We start from the raw sequence: 20,275 nt of genomic DNA, 5'->3' as shown, positions 1-20,275 counted from the left end.
TCTGAATGATTTTTTTCCTACAAGATCCTCTATGCGTTACGTGGTCCCAAAGGCTGTGCCATGTTAATCATGCAGCTTGGCGAGCAACAACAAGGGCGTTAAAGTAACACAGTTACCTGGAAAGAGACGGGAAAGACTAATTCTGTCCTGGAGAGGGAATTGTTTATACTGTACGCTGAGGTAAGAGAGCAAAGCAGCTCCACCGTGAATCATAAATGTGGGTGACTTCCTGGAGATTCTGTTTGCATTGACTCCTTTATAGTGTCTATAACCATAAAACATGTTCCCGTGCCCATGGTGAGCTGACTTCCCAGCAGTTCAGGAGGGCCAGGGAGGAGTGAATTTATAGTGCTCATGGCAACCGGAAACAACTAATGCCTGCTAGACTCTGACATACCTTAAAGTTTCCCTGCGGCTCTGCCAACAGGCCTCCCTCCGGACTGACAAACTCCCTGTTGTGTCTTCTGAGCAGAAATGGCCAATTACACTGTTGGACAAACTTTTTATCCTGCTATGCCAGGCCCTTTAAATAGGCCCTTTAAATGTTTAGAGTTGGTGAGTTTGATTCAGTGTGGCAGGGAGCAGTGTTTTTTCTTTCTGGTCACTGGTCCTGAAAACCATTTTTGTACCAATTCATCAGCTAAACAAAAGTCTCTCCCATGTGATTTCAAAAGAAGCTACCTTGCCAAATGCTAAGGCTAGAAAGGAATGTTTTAGATCATTTGATGGCTGGGAGCACAAGCTTGCAGGGCCTAGAAACCAGTTGGTTTCTATCGCTAACATTTTTTTATCAGTGCCCCCTTTTTTACCCTGTTCCACAATGTAAGACATAAAAGAGTCAGCCAATGCAATGAACCCTTCATGCTGCCTGGTCACCAGGGGGATGAGATCAGGAGGTTGAGTGTGTTTTGAGGGCTGGCGGACAGGGACAAGGCACCTGCCAGGGCTACAAATTAATACTTTTATACTCTAGCACACAGCTCATTTCTGTTTCTGGTTTAAGGTTGGGCCTTAAAATGAAGTTCTTGCCATTACCATCTTTCTTTTCTTCATGTTTATTCCATCATGACCTTGGGAAGTGCTCACACAAACAAGCTTATTTGTCCTCCATAGTCAGCATTGAGTGGCTGGAGATTTGTCTGTGTGGTCCCTACAAAAACGTCCAGCCTGCCTGTGGTTGTTCATAGTTATGGACCAGGACTCCACTGATGTGGAAGGTACCAGGCAATCCTGCAGAATGGGCATTTGATGGGTGTATAAACACTATCCTGCCACAGCCACTAAGGGGTTAAAAGACGCAGTAGCGATCTCCTCCACGGTGGCTGATTGGCACTAGCTGAGGACCAGGAGGGGGTGGCCAGGGAGTCTGAGGGGGACTTTGCATCAGACACAAGGGGGCAGGAAGCAGCTGGAACCCCCAGAGACAAAGCTCTGAAATGAGTCACTCTGCGAAAGCAGCTGGAGGCCCCTGAAGGTAGGAGGTGGCCCAGGGAAGCGGCAGTGAGTCTGAGGGAGCAGACCTTAGCTGCTCCGTATGGGGTCCCTGGGCTGGAACCCAGAGCAGAGGGAGGCTCTGGGTTCCCTGCCTGCCACCAGCAGAAGGGCAGGAAAAGCCCTGTGGATGCAAGGGGAGAAGGACCACTGAGTGGGCCCAGGGTGGGCTTCAGACCTGCCAGAAGGTCTTAGACTGTTTTGTTTGTTGAACTCTTCTACCCCCGAAGAGGTGGGGACTGTAAGTGACCTAGTTGGAGGGCTGAGTCGTGAGAAGGGGCGAGTCACTCCCACTTGGAGGGCCTGTCAGTGGAGGAGACCCCAGAATCAAGAGGCTGCTGCACCTTGCCTGGCCATGAGGGGATGTACCAGCCACTGCATGACCCTTCCACAGGGAGAAAGCCCTCCAGATCTGCTTAGCTGGCCCTGGAGCCTGGCTGGCTTGCATAGGTCCTTGGCGCTCCAAGCTGAACTGTGGGGATCACAAGGGCTAGATTGTGCCTTGAGGCATAGCCCTGATTGGAGTGGGGCGTATAAGATGCATCGCCCTAGGTCTAGCACCACAAGGCACTGCACCTCCGAGACACCCCTCTGAGGCCCAATCCCTACTTCTCCCTTGCTGGGGCTGCAGGGTTGTAATCTGCTGTTGGCCTGTACCAGCGGCAGATAAGGACAGCAGTGCACTAGCCTGGCTGTGCTGGCTGGTGCATGGGAGCCAGGGCTTTGTTCATCCCTGCCCATCCACCTGCTTCGGTGGCTGAGCTATTCTGGCTGGAGCATGGGCTGGGGAACATCCAAAGATCCTCCCATATCCCACCCCCCTGCTTAGGTGGGTAAGTGAACAAATGTGCAGGGGCCCGCTTTACCTCTGAGCACCCAGACCCAAGGTCCATGCACCCCGTTCTGGTGTACAATGGTAATTCTCATTCCTCTGTGCAGACATGTAGCCCATGTGACGGTCTAGCCCCTGGCAATTTACAATTCTTCACCACTGAGGTAGAACATCTGTCTGAATGGCAGAGGCATTCGTGTGTATGGACAAGGAGCAGGGAGACTGCTCGCTCCGGCCACACGCGGAGGGGCAGCTAGAATGGTGCGGTGTCTAAAATGTTCGGTCAGGCTCCATTGAACAAGCTGCCTGCCACAAAGGTTTCACAAACCAATGGGAGAACACTTCAATCTCTCTGGTCACACGATTACAGACATGAAAGTTGCGATATTACAACAGACAAATTTCAAAACCAGGCTCCAGCAAGAGACTGCTGAATTGGAATTCATTTGCAAATTGGATACAATTAACTTAGGCTTGAATAGAGACTGGGAGTGGCTAAGTCATTATGCAAGATAACCTATTTCCCCTTGTTTTTTCCTCCCCCCCCCCCCCCCCCCCCCCCACTGTTCCTCAGACGTTCTTGTTAAACCCTGAATTTGTGCTGGAAATGGCCCACCTTGATTATCATACACATTGTAAGGAGAGTGATCACTTTAGATAAGCTATTACCAGCAGGAGAGTGGGGTGGGGGGAGAGAAAACCTTTTGAAGTGATAAACACCCATTTTTTCATGGTCTGTGTGTATAAAAACATCCTCACTGCATTTTCCACTGTATGCATCCGATGAAGTGAGCTGTAGCTCACGAAAGCTTATGCTCAAATAAATTGGTTAGTCTGTAAGGTGTCACAGGTACTCCTTTTCTTTTTACATGAATTCTGTATCCATTTTTACTAGGGTTCATAACGGGGGCTGGTCTAAGCCACAGATCTGACAGGCTGTAGAAATGGGCAGAGCCAAGAGGGGGTTGACTTTCTGATATTTTTCAGAACCTCCTCGCTCAGGTTTGGGTTTTGCAAAGTGAAATCCCAACCTGAGGCGTGTTTTGGATCCAAATTAGAGCATAAGAAAAGGAGTCTGCACCCGACATGCAGGTGCCTTGGATAAACAGTCCTGGGGCGTTTTGCCCCTTTCCAATACAGAGCTCTAGTTAAGTCAACACAGCCACACGGGCATCAGTGTGATCGGAATCCGTTCCTAGGAGTGCAGTCAAGTGTAAGGTGAATTACGTGAAGAGCTGCACAGAAGAAGCCATTTGCAGCGCACAGCAAACCCATCAACTGTGCTACGTACTCCTGAGCGCAAACATCTGTTAGCTATTTACATATACACACAGCACGGTCAGAACAAGCCGATCTCAAATAACTACCCCTCGCCCATGTTGGAAGCACTTGGCTGCCTTACGGTGGACTTGATGCATGCCCGTTTCATGGCACGTTGCTCACCCTGGTCTGTAGGAGTGCGCCCATGCAACTTGATGCAGCACCACGTACAGTAATCGGGGAAGCGGTGTGACGGGCATTATTGCCTGAGCAAGTTCACTGTTTTCTCTCGCCATCCGTGCTGCCTTCACCACGGACCTGTCTGTGATAGCTCACTGCTCAAGTTGCAGTGGGGGAGGTTTAGGTTGGCTATTAGGAAAAACTTTTTCACTAGGAGGGTGGTGAATACGTTACCTAGGGAGGTGGTGGAATCTCCTTCCTTAGATATTTTTAAGGTCAGGCTTGACAAAGCCCTGGCTGGGATGATTTAGTTGGGGATGGGTTCTGCTTTGAGCAGGGGGTTGGACTAGATGACCTCCTGAGGTCCCTTCCAACCCTGATATTCTATGATAGCTTTACCCCTAACTCGAGAGACAGTAGCATCTTCTCCATGAACCTCCCACCCCTCTCTCTGCTAGCCTGCCCCCAATGGGATGGCTAAGGATATCCTTGCAGGATGGACAGCCTCCTCCGTCAGTGACCATAGTGCTCCTCTGCCGATCTGTCAGGATCACCGTGGGGTCCAAGAGTGGGAAACAGCACGATGTGCCCGACCACCACAGGGAGCGTGCACAAAGGATTCAAGGAACCGCCCCAGAACCGCTGCACCATCCCCTGTGTCTCACTATTCTTTTTATGCCCTACAGAGAGGAATCCTTGGCAGAGTGCAAGGTGGTCCCTTTTAATAGTCCATATTCTTCTTCATAAAAGTGTTCATTTTTAGCACCATATCTTGGCTGTAGAGCAGCAGCAGAGTATTAGAGTAGCACCTAATTGGCTCCAAGCAAGATCAGGGCTCTGTTGTGGTAAGTGCTGTACAAAACACATGGCAAGTGACTGTCCCTGCCCTGAAGAGCTTACAATCTAAATAGATGGCCAAAGGGTAGGAAAAAGGGAGTGTCGTCGTTCCCATTTTACAGAAGGGGAAAGTGAGGCATGGAGAAATCAAATGACTTTTCCAAGGTCACTAAAGGTATATCTAAACTGCAATTAAAAAACCTGCAGCACCAAGTCTCAGAGCTGGAGGTCAGCTGACTTAGGTTCACAGGGCTAAAACTTGCAGTGGAGATGTTTGGGTTTAGGCCAGAACCCGGGCCTACCCCTCTTTGTGGGATCTCAGAGCCCAGGCTCCAGCGTGAGCCAGAACCCCGACAGTGCAATTTTTATCCCCACAGCCCAAGCCCCACATACCCGAGTCAGCTGACCCGAGCCAGCCAGGGCTGTGCTATGGGTCTTTAATCACAATGTAGACATACCCACAGACTGCCTGTGGGTGAGTTAGGAATTGAACCCAGGTCTTCTGAGTGTTCGTTCAGGCCTTAACTTTTAGAGCTGGGTGAAATTTTTCAATCAAAACTTGAGGCAAAAAATGCAGATTTGGTAATCCCAAACCACTTTGCCAATGTGAGTCCATTTGCCAAATAGTTTCAGTCAAAAAAAAATTCCAAAATATTTTGTTTGAACACTTTCAAAATGAAACGTTTTGATTTTTTTTATTGAAAATGAGTTTGTGTGATGAAATTTCCTTTTATTTTTAGAAAATTAAAGAATGTTAAATTTCAGAGTAGCAGTCGGGTTAGTCTGTATCTGCAAAAAGAAAAGGAGGACTTGTGGCACCTTAGAGACTAACACATTTATTTGAGCATCGGCTTTCGTGAGCCACAGCTCACTTCATCGGATGCATGCAGCTCACAAAAGCTGATGCTCAAATAAATGTGTTGGTCTCAAAGGTGCCCCAAGTCCACCCGTTCTTTTTGAAGAATGTTAAGAGCTCAAAATCTAAAGGTTTAATTGAACCTGACATTTTTTCAATTTGCTAAAATTTTTTTTAAAACAAATGTTGTTTTCCCCTGATTTTTTTTTGTAATTCACCATGCACCAAACTCCATTACTCACAGTGCACAGCAAAATCCAATCTCCCTCACTACCGTTCTCCTGAATGAGCAGTTTTTCTCAGCTAAAGTCTTCTGTGTGCGCTTGTTACTGGATCAGAATCTCGCCTCACCATTGCTGCCAATCCAGGTAACTCTCAAGATTGCAAAGGAAATGCTTCAGACCTACAAGGCAGAGCAGAATCCAGACCCTTGATTGTGTTTAGATTTTCAAACTGAATATGAATGTTGTCCTCTCAGTCTTATGTTACCTTGAGTTGGTTGCTCAGTTCATTCATACCAGTTACAGTTTAATTCAACATCGGGTCATTGTACAAGGAGAAAGCCATATGACTTCAGACCTCAATCATTAGCGACAGCAAGGGACAGATTCTGATCTCCGTAACCACCCAGGTAAATTCAGAGCACCTCCATTGAGGTGAATGGAATTGTCCTGGATTTGTGCCAGGGTTAATGGGGTTGCAATCAGGCCCATAGAATCTATCCTGCATTGTCATCTGAGCCCCTCCGGACGCACAGCCTGGGAAGATGGGGGCAAAGGTGTTTTTAGGAACATCTGGTGACAGCAGGGAATGGTTTGCTCTTTGGCTACTGTTCTCCTTTATGCCCAGGCTGGAACAGACTCAAGGCAACCATTTGCAATCCAGAAAAGCTCGATCTCAGCCCGCTCTCCCTGAAGCCATCCCCTCAGTATTCTTCTATACCGGGGAGTGGTATGCCAGCCCTATGCCACCCAGCAAACCCTCCCTCTGCAACAGGTATTCCACCACAGGCCTATCCAGCTGTTTTCTGGAATGCCACTGAGGACTTGGGCCTCAATCTGCTCGAGGCTTTTCCCGGTAATTCCATAACAGCCCATGCCAGCCACACCTTCACTTACTCATTCTGCAGGGAATTTAGTAACAAAACAGCTGGCTGCGATCCTGACTATTGAAAAGAATAAACAAAGGCCACGTGGTTCTTATGGGTTTTAAATTGGTTCAGCTGAGACCTGTTATCTCCTTGGCAGGGGAAGGGAGGAGCTGGCAGGCTTTGAAAACAGGAAAAACTGATCCTCGAGTACTGTACACAGTGGGAAAGTTCATTGGGCACAACACAGAGCAATTATTAGTTAACATTTCTATTGGAGTATTACTCAAAGGCCACATGCTGGTTGGACCCCCCTTGTGCAAGGTGCTGGACAAACATAAAAAAGGACAATCCCTACTCTGAAGAGCAACTCTCAGAATGCAGGAGGTGGGCTGCCCGGGTGGCACGGTGTGTTGCCTTGTAGCCAGAGACTTCTGTTCTGCTTCACCTGATGAGTTCTTTCATTCCATAACCCAAACTGCCAACCGGAGCACACACATACCTACAGCTCTTCAGCTCGGATGAAGAATGAGGGTCTGTCTTGGGCACCGATGTCCCTGCCAAAAACCGCCTTTGGAAAGGGCTAAAAACCAGCCCCCTTTCCGAAAGCAGTTTTTAGAAGGTTGTTTGTAAAGCCAGAGCCCTTGATCTGTGTCATAACCACAGGTAAATTTGCTGCTTAACAGAGACACCGTTGAGAGAGATTTGGTTTACTAAATATAAAGGGTTTGGGCCTGAGTCGACTCTCATGTTGATTTTTACTCCTGTATGTGCCAGCTAGCGTCAAACAGCATAGCTCCACCAAAGTCGGTGTGTAACTGAGAGCAGGATTTGGTCCACTCACAGCAACTTCTGTATGAAAGTGCTTTGCTCCCGGAAGCAGCGAATGCCAGGGCTTTCCCGAATGAGCAAGCGACGCTGGGGATTCAATTACGTAGACAAAAGGTGGCTGCTGGGGTACTTTTGTAAGTCATCCTCAGCGATGAACAACTTATTGCTACTGTGAACATCACAGGGCCAGAAGCACCAGTGGAATTGCATGGAGCAGGCTCACATTGGGCTAGATTCACAGCTGATCTAAACCGGCACAGCTCCATTCAAGTAAATGGAGCTGTGCTGATTTACACTAAGTCAGAATCTGGCCCCAGGTGACACTTAGTACCCCATCCTCCTGGAAAATCTTATGCACAGGCTACCGATGGGCTCTAAGGAGAATTCCCACAGATCCTGCCCTGCGTGCTTCCTTGGGCTCTTCCCATCCGTTCCACTACCATCCAATATCGAAAAATGTTCATGAAGTCGAATGGTTTCTTCTTTTCTTCCGAACTGGCTTTGTTGACCTGGCATTTTAATCTTTCTGTTAGTGGGTCGTACTGACATCCATTTATTAACCCCTTGATAAAAGCATTACAATGGTGTACAGCTAGGGTGGCTACCCTGGACGCAACTAAATCTTGTGAGAACAGCTGAGCTACTGAGGTTTCGAGTCCATGTGGAACGGCCGTGTTAACTGTGTTCAGGAAGTGGCAGCTTTCCAGCCCTGCCTAGATGGAAAACAAGCCTTCAAGGACCCTTCCTACAAGTCAAACATGACGCTTCTTAATCATAACCCAAAAGGCAAACAAGCTGTGGTATGTACTAGCTAACGCACTGCACTGCAAACAAATAGAAATCCTTCAGGTATTGCCACAGATCTGCCATTAGGACACTGTTCTTGCTCAGCTGATTTGGAATGTGCCTTTACCAACCCTGGCTGCTACTTGAAATGCAGGCTACGTGGAGCGCTTCCTGCATTGAGGATTGCCAGTTGTCCAGACTGGATAGCATATCCTAAAAGCAAATGAAATGCTTGCCTCACAATAGACTCTTAACAAAGTTCCAGCCCAGATTGCTTTCAAAGCACACACTGTATTAGACAGCCGTTCATGGGATTGTCATGAACGTCTCACATGGTTGCTTTCTTCGTAACTGACACGTGGTGTTCTGAGACCCTTCTACGGTTTTTAAACTGTAGATGTTTCATGGACTTTAGTACTGCAGGACTGTGGAATGGGTCCAAAAACTGTAAGAACTGATAGTGAAATCTCGGTTCCCTACCATGTTAATTGTAAATAGAGCACTTTTCAGTGAAGACATATGTATTCAAACAGCTCCTCTTCTTCTAGGTAACAACAGGTCTATACTGAAGATAGCCCAAACTCCTATGAAAATAACCTACCCGTGAAGCTCCTAAAGGGAGTGGGGAGAATTGAAAAGCAGAAATAAATTATGATTATTTTATTATTTATTATTGTGTGTATTATCTGTATAATCATCATGCCTAGATTCCCTGTTCATGAACTAGGACCCCATTGTGCTAGATGCTCAATAGATAGTCAGCAAAAAGTCCCCAGAGACTTACAATCTAAGCATAAGACAAGAGACAACAGATAGTACAGACAGATCTGAAAGTAACAAGTAAACAATGTGGCAATAGTGATCAGCATGTTTAGGCCGTGGTTTAGAGTTATTGGGCCAGACCCTCTGCTAGTGTAAGCGTCATTGAAGTTCTAAGCATCTGGTCCTACGGCTTTTAATTCCACAGTGGAACCTAAGCCCAATGGGTCTGTTTTGTGGTTTTGGATTCAGCCAAAATCCTGTGAGAACAGCTGATCTACTGAGGTTTCTACTGTTTACAACCAAAATCTTCCAGGGCTACCTGGCAGGATTTCATAGAATCAGAGAATATCAGGGTTGGAAGGGACCTCAGGAGGTCATCTAGTCCAACCCCCTGCTCAAAGCAGGACGAATCCCCAACTAAATCATCCCAGCCAGGGCTTTGTCAAGCCTGATCTTTAAAAACTTAAGGAAGGAGATTCCACCACCTCCCTAGGTAACGCATTCCAGTGTTTCACCACCCTCCGAGTCAAAAAGTTTTTCCTAACATCCAACCTAAACCTCCCCCACTGCAACTTGAGACCATTATTCCTTGTTCTGTCATCTGCGACCACTGAGAACAGTCTAGACCAGTGCTTCTCAAGCTATCTGATCTGAGGGACCGGCAATTTTTTTTCCAATGTGCGCGCACATGGGCAGCCGATGGCTCGCGGACCGGCACTGGTCTGCGGACCACCACTTTCAGTAGCACTGGTCTAGATCCATGCTTTTTGGAACCCCATTTCAGGTAGTGGAAAGCAGCTATCAAATCCCCTCTCATTCTCATTTAGTATCATGCGGATGATACTAAACTGGGAGGAGTGGTAGATACGCTGGAGGGGAGGGATAGGATACAGAAGGACCTAGACCAATTGGAAGATTGGGCCAAAAGGAATCTGATGAGGTTCAATAAGGATAAGTGCAGGGTCCTGCACTTAGGACGGAAGAACCCAATGCACAGCTACAGACTAGGGACCGAATGGCTAGGCAGCAGTTCTGCGGAAAAGGACCTAGGGGTGACAGTGGACGAGAAGCTGGATATGAGTCAGCAGTGTGCCCTTGTTGCCAAGAAGGCCAATGGCATTTTGGGATGTATAAGTAGGGGCATAGCGAGCAGATCGAGGGACGTGATCGTTCCCCTCTATTCGACATTGGTGAGGCCTCATCTGGAGTACTGTGTCCAGTTTTGGGCCCCACACTTCAAGAAGGATGTGGATAAATTGGAGAGAGTCCAGCGAAGGGCAACAAAAATGATTAGGGGACTGGAACACATGAGTTATGAGGAGAGGCTGAGGGAGCTGGGATTGTTTAGCCTGCAGAAGAGAAGAATGAGGGGGGATTTGATAGCTGCTTTCAACTACCTGAAAGGGGGTTCCAAAGAGGATGGCTCTAGACTGTTCTCAATGGTAGCAGATAACAGAACGAGGAGTAATGGTCTCAAGTTGCAGTGGGGGAGGTTTAGATTGGATATTAGGAAAAACTTTTTCACTAAGAGGGTGGTGAAACACTGGAATGCGTTACCTAGGGAGGTGGTAGAATCTCCTTCCTTAGAGGTTTTTAAGGTCAGGCTTGACAAAGCCCTGGCTGGGATGATTTAACTGGGAATTGGTCCTGCTTTGAGCAGGGGGTTGGACTAGATGACCTTCTGGGGTCCCTTCCAACCCTGATATTCTATGATTCTATGATTCTTCTCTTCTGCAGACTAAACAATCCCAGTTCCCTCAGCCTCTCCTCATAAGTTGTGTTCCACTCCCCTAATCATTTTTGTTGCCCTCTGCCAGATGCTTTCCAATTTGTCCACATCCTTCTTGTAGTGTGGGGCCCAAAACTGGACACAGTACTCCAGATGAGGCCTCACCAATGTCGAATAGAGGGGAACGATCACGTCCCTTGATCTGCTGGCAAAGAGTGTAATGCATTCTGTCACTGTGCTAAAAGTGGCCCATTTATACTCTCAGTTAAATACCAAACATGCCCAACAACCCTTGTCAGCAATGGATTTCAGCAAACCTGACCTATATAGCCCATTTGGCCTTGCACCCAGGCCCGAGCCTAAATCTAATCTGAATCCAGAGCCAAACACTGTCTCTTTGGCCCAGCTCTGCTGGTTTCTAATACTTGTTTCATTAGTGATAACAGAGCAGAGTTCCAACAAGCCATGGGGCTTGGAAAACACTAGAGTGATTTCTAAATGTCATGGAGCTTGTCATGTGGAAGGATGCAGAGCTAAATGAAATTATACTTGGACAAAGTCACACAGGATAAACAAATCCATTAATGGGCCAAATTCCATGCTCAGATACACTGATGGAAATCCAGAGGGTCGCCATTCCTTTCAGTGGTGTACAGTAGAGAGGTATAGCCTAGTGGCTAGAGCACTCCACTGGGATTCTGGAGACCTGGGTTCTTTCTATTGCTGGCTCTTCCACTGGCCTGCTGGCTGACTTGGGATAAGTCACCTCTCTCCCTGTGCCTCAGTTTCCCCATCTGTAAAATGAGGATAACAATTCTGACCCCTTTGTAAAGCACGTTGAGTTGTAGAGACAAAAACTGCTGTGTGATAGCAGGGGACGATCACTCCAGATTTACAGCAACGTAATTCAGAGCAGAACTGGGGTTGGTGTGCTTAAGATTACTGTTGAGTCAGCTGGTCTCCCAGCTGAGAGTCCTCAGGGCTGCTTCCAGATTCAACCCATGTAGTGTAGCCATGTCTGTTCCTCGTTTCCTGATGTCAGTGTCTGGCTTTTGTAGGGAACTGAAATGCAAGATTGAAAAAGAGAGCACCAAAAGGGAGCTCTTGTCCAATCAATCCCACCTCAACGAAACCCACTGCGTCCACTGCCTACGGCCCTTCAAGTTCCTGGTGAACAGCAAGCGCCGGTGCTTGGACTGCCATTTCTACACCTGCAAGAACTGCAGCCGCTACAACAAAAAGGAGCAAGCCTGGATCTGTGACCCTTGCCGCTTATCCAGGTAGAAGGGCAGGGACCAGCAGCCCCGCAGACGAAGGGGTTTCACAGTGCAATGGAGCTGGAGATGAGAGGCAGTGTGGCCTAGTGGGCGGGCCCTAAGCAAGACACTCGGGAGAGCTAGGTTCTATTTTCAACTTTGCCACAAGCCTATTGCTGGCCTGGGGCAAGTTGCTTCGTCTCTCTGTGCCTCAGTTTCCCCATCTGTACAATGGGGATCATAATACTGCCCTCCTTTGTGAAGTGTTTTGAAATCTACATGTGAATGATGCTCCATAAGAGCTAGGCACTATTATTATGAGTAACCCCAAAGATTAGGCAAAGTAAAGCCATGGTCAAGGATCACAAAGGGTCTCACATGCAAGTTCCCTCTCCAAAGAGTTTTGATGTTGTAGTTGCTGGGCAGTTCCTGTTATTTTCAGGTCATTTTCCTGAACTTTCCAGAGCCCCCTCTACGCCTTCTGGGTGCCTAGTAGCAGAGAGCACAGCCTCTCTCCTTGGGTGTGAGCAGTGACCCGCTGCAGCTCTCAGCACCTTTCCTCCTGTGGGGGAGAGAACAGGGCAGCCCTGGGCCGTGTGCTCCTCTAAATACGGGCACGGGAACTGTCACTGCTGTATTGGCAAAGAAAAGAGGAGTGAGGATTCATTGGAGAGCTCGGTTAGGCCCTAAAGGAGCTGGCTGGAGTTGGACTGTAAATAGGGCCTTTCTGCCCCCAGGAGGAGATGGTGCTATGTCCCTGTCTTTTCCCCTCCCCGTCTTCTGGAGCAATATGCCCCTCTTCTCCCAGGGTGCAGGGAGGGAATGAACCTTGCACTCCCCAGGCGTAGGGACTCGGATGGTGACGTCCTTGCCTGAGATGCACTATACAAGGAGGCTCCTGGTAGTCTCAGCACTCAATCTGAAACTGAAGGCACTGGTGTCTCAGAGCAGCTGAGTGGAAGGGATTATCACCCCGGGCGTGGACCCTCTGAAGCAGTCTGTGCTCTGGGATTTGTGTGGGTGTGTGACCGAGCATAGAGTGGGCCCCTTCATGATCTTGTCTTCTGGAACAGGCTGTCAGATCCTTCCGCTGCACACAGCCAGAGTTTCCATTGATAACGAGTCATAGAGAGGTTAGACCATTAGTGTTGGGGGAGCAAATAGTGACCAAAAGCCAAAACCACTCCGGACACCCGCCATATTTGTACTGTAGGCAGGGAGCATTTTTATTAAGGTTGAAACTCCAGGCAACATACCACCGCCCTGAAAACACGGCAACTTAACCAATGTGAATATCCCTTTTTGCAGTTACACTTCTATGTTGTGGATGCCCCAGAGAGATGGGGAGTAAAGAGACCTCGGAGGCTCCAGGTCCACTATTGTTTACTGGCTCTAAGTGGAAAGGAGGATACATATGTGTGTGCAGGGTAGTACAGTAGGGAAATAAACCCAACATCTTGCCTTTCTCTGTGTCTTCCACTGGGGCCCAATCCAACACTCAGTAAACTAAGGTCAGCGAGAATCCTTGCATTGACTAGGATGGATCGGATCAGACATTGGCCAATGAAAGCACGACCGCTCTGGCTCATGTCTGTTAGTTACCGCCTCTCTCTCTCTTTCTCTTTGGGCAGGATTGTGAAGATTGGCTCCCTGGATTGGTATTATGAACACGTGAGATCCCGTTTCAAGCGGTTTGGAAGTGCTAAAGTGATGCGGTCTCTCTACGGCAGGCTACAGCATGGGCAGCAAATGAACCCAACGTTGCTAGGTATGGCGAAGGGCTGCACTCCTTTTGATCTGCCTCACATGCGTATTTAACTAATGGTTGTGCAAGTGTAACCCACACGCCTCCTGGGTGCGGTGTTCTGCCCCATCTAGTGACACCGAGACCACTTAGAGAGAGAGATTAATGAGTCTGCTCTACAGCCTCGGTTGAGAGCTACGTAGAGTTTAGCGCATGCAGTAGAGGCTCATGCATTTAGCTCTAGAGGTCCCAGGTTCAATCCCCCACGCTGATGAGCGGCGTCTGTTGGTGTTACGTGACTCTTTGAAGATATACAACACAGATACATAAAAATGGCCATACGGGTCAGACCAATGATCCATCTAGCCCAATATCCTGTCTTCCAACACTGGCCAGTGCCAGATGCTTTAGAGGAAATGCACAGAACAGGGCAATTACTGAACATCATCTAGTCCCAGCATCTGGCAGTCAGAGGCTTACATACTAGTACTTATAATAATATAATACCAATTAATGCTAAGTTATTGGTATTTTTTGCTGTTAGTAAATGAGACAAAGATTCAGTTAATTAGGATTCACTTAATTAGCTGCTCTGCCACAGATTTCCTGAGTAACCTCTGGCAAGTCTTTTAATCTTTCTGGGCTTCAGTTCACCAGCCTCAAAATTTGGATTGTCTCAAACAGAGACTCAAACTGACTAGGTAAAATGTATCCCTGGTGTAACTCCATTGATACCAGGGATGAATCTGGATGTGTGTATGTATATATATGTGTGTGTCTGCTGTGCACCTATATATAAAAAATATACAAATATGGTGCTTTTATATCAGTATTCTCACTGTTGTTTAAAATATCTCTAAGCCTATAAGTGAGGGCCAGATTCCAGCCCAGGCTAAGGCCTCTTTGCGCTGCACACAGGGATACTAAAGCTGCCCTAAAAGGGTAGGTGAGGATTTTCCTAGGTAGGAACAGCTGCCAGAGCTGTCTCCTCCATAGGCAACGAGTTATATGGACCCATGGTGCCCGTGCTCCACCAATATTCAGGAACATGGACCCAGCTCCACCAATGTTTGGGCTTATATTTTCAGAGCCGTCCCGTCCATAGGACGGACCGGGGCAACCATTCTCGGCCCATGCTTTGGGGGCCCCTGCACTTCAGAGGGACGCGGGGTCCAGGGAGCCCTGGGGGATTAGCAGGGGGCCTGGCACCGGCAGCAGCGAGAGACCCGGCCCCAGCCTGCCCCGCTGTGCTATGCCCCCCCTCTTCCTGCCCCTTCTCTGCCCCGCCCCCCCCTCCATTCTTTCCCCCAAGCTCCCACCCAGCCTCTTCCTGCCCCTGCTCCACCCCCATTCCACCCCTTCCCGCAAGCCGCCGCCACAACACGCCTCTTTCTGGCTTCCTCCCCCGAGCGACACCTGGCACTGGCGGGATGGAGCGGAGAGAAGCGGGGTGAGCTGGGGCTGGGTCACTTGCTGCTAAGCCCCCAGGCTGCCCTGGACCCTGTATCCCCCTGAAGCACGGAACCCCTCAAAGCGTGGGGCCCGGGGCAGTTGCCCCAGGCCGTCCTATGGATGGATGGCTCTGCTTGGACCCATTCTGGGCACCACCAAAAATTATACAAACCTGGTGCCCATGGTCTCCTCTGAACCTGAGACAGAGATGTGTTGGGTGCAGGGCTGGAGTGCACTGTGATCTGTTGAGCCCGGTCAGTGTAATGACCCTGAGGGTCTTATTTCAAGCCAATGGAAGCTAAAACAGCCCTCAGTTAATTCAGATGCGCTCTAGTTTGGCCCGCAACCGGCTGAAGGGACGGGGTTTGAATTCACCTTCCCCGTCCCCCCAGTCTCCTCTGTGCCATGCTCTGCTCCAGAGCAGCAGAAAAGTTAGTCCTAAGCCAACATTTATGCTTCCTAACATAAAGAAACCCAAGGAGCGCGGCTGCTTTTAAATAATTGACTTCATCCGAGCGAGGGCAGTTTACACAAGGCGAAGAGCTGGCCCTTTATCGCAGAGGTTTCTCGTCTGATCGTTTTCTGCAGGCTGATAAATGTTTGTATACTGACGTGCCAGTAGGTGGCAGCGTTGGGCAGTTTTAAAGACTGACAACACTGTTGCTAAAGCCTTTGGAACAGGACTTCGGTATTCTAGAGAGTGGCCTGATGGCATATAAACGTTTTCAGTGTGGCAGTCCAGGGATTGGATTTATCAACAAGGCTACCATCAGCATCATGTACTTAAGTATAGAACTCTGTAACAATTAGCTGCTGCCAACATGATACAATTTTACTGCTATTTCTGAATGCACACCTTTGAGAACTGGTTCTGTTGTCTATGGTGAGATCGGGGTGGGGGGATTCTTTTCCCACTGTGAGGTCCCAGCAAATAGGATGCACTGATGCCATGGGTGTACATTGATTAAGCCTGTATATCCTTATTCTTTTCCAAAGTCCACTAGTTCATGGAAATACAATTAGAAGCCCAGGGTGTAGATAGTATTTAGTATGCAATTAAAATGATTGCTGGATCTAATGAGCACCGTTCTCAGCAGTACACCGAAAGAGTAAAAAGCATTGAGGTGTTTAGCTTAAAACAAAACAAAGGGAATACTGAAATGAGAATGAAGGATCGTAATTTGCTTAGTCTTTTTTCATCACAGAAGGGCTAGTAATTTTTTATCAATTAAAGTACTGGTAAAATTGGCAGGCTCCTTTCACGGAGTTAATTTTCTTATAATAACTAGCATTTACTATGGGCAACATGATAGAGTAATGCTAGGCCTTTATGATTTGTGCAGCACCCTGTCATCTACCAGACACACTGCTGAGTCCTAGATTCTGCAGGGAATTTAACGTTAAGTACGTGTGTTTAGCCCCATTGAAACTTAACGTTTGGCATTTGCTTAATTACATTGGGGAATCAGGGTCTTAACGGGTTGTTAATGTCGTCCTAACAGTGCCCATGCCATGCTTGGCCATGCAGTCCGATACAACCCACCCCAATATATTTATCCGCCCTCCTTTCCATCCCTGCATGATCCCTTGAAAAACATGGGGAAACGGATGAGCCTTGCAGCATGTCATGAGCTTCAGAAGCCCTCCAACCCCTCAGTGGGGAAGTGAATTGGATAGCTGAGTACTGTGCCCTAAGAGCTCTGCTGCCCCCAGCTAGCTGTGGATGGCCTGGTTAGCTCTCACGCCTTGGCTCCTGGCAGGTGCACATACATCACTCAGGCTTTCAGGCAAGGCCCAAACCATTCGGAGCCTCGCTGGCCCCCAGCGCCTGCAGCCTCACCGTGAAATCACGTTGCAGGCAGCACTGATCAGGGCACAGGTGTCGTGGGCTCGCTGCGTGGAGTGTCGCTTCACAAACAAGCCGCCACTTTCTGCCCCAGCTGCGGTTTCTCAGTGGTGTTAAGGCAGAGCCTTGGGTACAGCATGTTACTGCAACCCGGCCTGGAGATGGCAAGGGCAGCGATAACTGGGGCATGGGCAGCAGCCGAAAGAAAAGGACACAATGGTATGTAGCACTGTTAGCAACCACTGCTAACGGGCCAGCTGGCCAGCAGCACCCCCTAGCTGTGAGCCTAGTAATAAGTGGCAGGCATACCCCGCAGTCAAGCAATATAGCCTTGGTCACTTCCATCTTTTACTTCCCATTGTTTTAAGCATTCTTGTTCTTTTCCTGGCTGAGTCTCTGCTACCTGTCCCTCATGCGTGCCCCACTGTGTGTTAGGTGCTGGCTAAGTCACCCTGAACCAGCTGGCTTAGGTGGGTATCATGCATATTATATTCCATGCCTACTTGCTATGGCTGCTCCATAGACATGCTGGACAGTCTATGATGGGTGATGGAACGGAGCCTGGTGCAAACTTGGCATGAGCAGAAGAGCAGTGATCCAACTGTGCCCTCTCTGAGCTCTTGGAAGGAAGTGGCAGAGCCACTCAAGTGATCCCAGAAGTGCCCCAGGAGTATCTGCAGATATAGTGCCCATTCATGCCTGCTGTCCTGGGTCCTGACCCAAATCCCACTGACGTCAGTGACAGTCTCCATGGATTCCACTGGGAGGTGACTCAGTCCTGTGGTGATGCTGAATGAATCCCAGTGGAACAGGACCTTTGCCATACGTTATCCTAAGGCCTGACACTGAGAAGTGCCCATCACCCACAACTCCCTAGTCAGGCTATTAAATAAGGTAACAAAACCAACTGTGTGTTTGTTGCAGGAGAGCACTGTGCAGATGTTGGTGCCAAATACATAAAGTGTGAACTAGCTGCATTAAGCCTTTTTATGACTCTGGAGCATGGGGCAAAATCTCACTGATGTTGAGTCCGGTTCTGACTCCAAACTCATGGTCCAGTTTTTTAAATTTTCTTTTCTGATTGTGCCTTGAGAATGCTGGAGAACAGACTCGAGCTCCTGCTAAGCTTGGCTCTGGAAGTTGCTTTGTGTAACATACCTGTAGAAAGTGTTTATTTTTCTTCGTACTTAGGTCTTCATGACCGAGTTTACAGCTTGCCAGACATCAACAGTAAGTCAGCTTTTTTAATGCCATTTAAAAGGAAATCGTAGCAGTGGGCTGCTCTGACCACTCAGTGTGGTACTAGTGGAGGTTCCCAAATCTTCTGCTTTCTTGGTTTGTGTGAGCCCAGCCTGCTGTTGTACACTTCAGAATAGTGTATATCAGGAGGGGCGATGGTAAATTGGAACCTCCATAATGTTGATCCTTTTTCACTCTAACAATTGATGCCTGTTCTGAGACTTCTGTTTTTCCGATTTAAGCTCTGATTCAGCAGTACTCTTAATCACATGCCTATCTTTAAGCACATGAGTACCTTGCTGGGCCTTGATAATGTCATAACTGGGGGGTTCTTGCCAGTGATAATCAAAATTTCCCCAATTCCTATAAATGGGCATTTTGTCCATCTCGGGTTTGGCTAAAGGGCTCTCTGGGAATAAGAGCAGGAGGACTTGTGGCACCTTAGAGACTAACAAATGTTTTTGAGCATAAGTTTTCGTGAGCTACAGCTCACTTCATCGGATGCATGTAGTGGAAAATACAGTGGGAGATTTATATACACAGAGAACATGAAACAATGGGTGTTACCGTACACACTGTAACAAGAGTGATCAGGTATGGTAACACCCATTGTTTTATGTTCTCTGTGTATATAAAATCTCCCCACTGTATTTTCCACTGCTTGCATCCGATGAAGTGAGCTGTAGCTCACGAAAACTTATGCTCAAGTAAATTTGTTAGTCTCTAAGGTGCCACAAGTCCTCCTTTTTCTTTTTGCGGATACAGACTAACACAGATGCTTCTCTGGGAATGTTACTGTTTGGGGTTGTGGATTATCTGTGCTTTTCAAAGCAGTGTTGACTCCCATTGAGAGCAATGGAGCTACTCCTTACAGTAGTATCAGGTCTGGAAATCAAGGGTTGTGATCCATTAATATAGACGGGTTAGCACAGAAGGGTGAAGAGATCTGGATTTTCTCTTGATTGTCCCTGCTTTATATAAGGGGGCAGGTGAGGATCAGGAGCAAAATTATATTGGGCTGGAGTTAGAGGTAAGAATAAGCAAATCTAATCTGAACTTTAGAATCACTGGCTTAGACTCACTGAGGTTCTCCGAGACTCAGACTCACACCAATCTCCTGTCATGTAATTTAACCATCACCTCTTAATTAGGCCTAGTGAGTCCATGTTGGTGAATCTTTTACATCAAAGAGCTGGAAGATGGGTCTGCAGCAGGAAGAGCAACTAGTGAGAGGATATAAGATGATACAAGTTTTATAAGAAGATACAGGTTGTGAACCATGGCCACATACACCACTGTCATCAAGACACATCGCATCTGGAACCGTCAGCTCCAGGAATGCTGACCTATATCTCTTGAGCTAAAGGAGACTTCCCTGTGCTGTAGTAGGGTGACATAGCGTATATTCCTTGGATCAGCCACTAGAGTGAGACATGATCACACACTAAGGCAGTGTGTTAGGAAAGCATGGGCCCTTGAGCACCTCTTGACGCCAATGACTCCAATAGGAGCAGGAGCTGCCCCCGAGAGGCGTTATAAGAGGAACACCAGTATAGGCCCATCGGGTTGCCATCTCTGAGACACATTGGCTTCCCCACCCAACACCACCACCAACAAAAAGGGTCCCAATGCCAACCCTGGCTAATGGTTACTGAAATGTGCTAGAGAACCATTGTACACACCCGCACACCAGAACACTAAGTTTATTTTTATGTTTAACTGTCCCAAGTAGAAAAAAATAAATAAATCTTTTCACCAGCAGCTGCAGCAGTAAGAAAACCAGCAAGGCTGGTTAAAAACCAGCCACATGGCAACCCAAGGGTAGCCAACAGACAATGTTCCTTCAGCCGCGCGATGGCTGGAATGCTTCAGCCTGCCGCTCTGAAATCTCGTCCCTGAGTGGTGCTGGGGCCACCAAGCCCTTGATGCACAATGTTTGCTTGTGCTCCTTCCCAGGTGAGTGCCAGCTGCCTGCCGGCAGTGAGGTGGGCAACGACAGTGATGATGAAGATGACCTCATGGATGGCGCCGAAGCTGAGCACTATACGAGGGTGAGCATTTACCTCTGTGGACATGCCAGGCCTCGT

General features: G+C 48.1%; 1 protein-coding gene across 8 annotated transcripts in view; it reads left to right on the top strand.

Moving 5' to 3' along the window:
* The window catches only part of MLPH (melanophilin), an 86,517-nt gene that overhangs the window by 20,406 nt on the left and 45,836 nt on the right, over positions 1 to 20,275 (top strand). For 7 of the 8 annotated variants that reach the window (XM_073306765.1, XM_073306763.1, XM_073306764.1 and 4 more), the window contains exons 3-6: positions 11,710 to 11,931; positions 13,539 to 13,675; positions 18,141 to 18,179; positions 20,145 to 20,239. In XM_073306765.1, coding sequence (XP_073162866.1) covers positions 11,710 to 11,931; positions 13,539 to 13,675; positions 18,141 to 18,179; positions 20,145 to 20,239 — 493 coding nt within the window. The remainder of the gene's footprint in view (positions 1 to 11,709; positions 11,932 to 13,538; positions 13,676 to 18,140; positions 18,180 to 20,144; positions 20,240 to 20,275) is intronic. The other variant, XM_073306768.1, reaches the window with a different exon arrangement.

Source organism: Lepidochelys kempii, chromosome 11 (genome assembly GCF_965140265.1).
Source record: "Lepidochelys kempii isolate rLepKem1 chromosome 11, rLepKem1.hap2, whole genome shotgun sequence".
NCBI classification, from domain to species: Eukaryota; Metazoa; Chordata; order Testudines; family Cheloniidae; genus Lepidochelys; species Lepidochelys kempii.
This window is presented reverse-complemented; position numbering and strand designations above follow the sequence as displayed.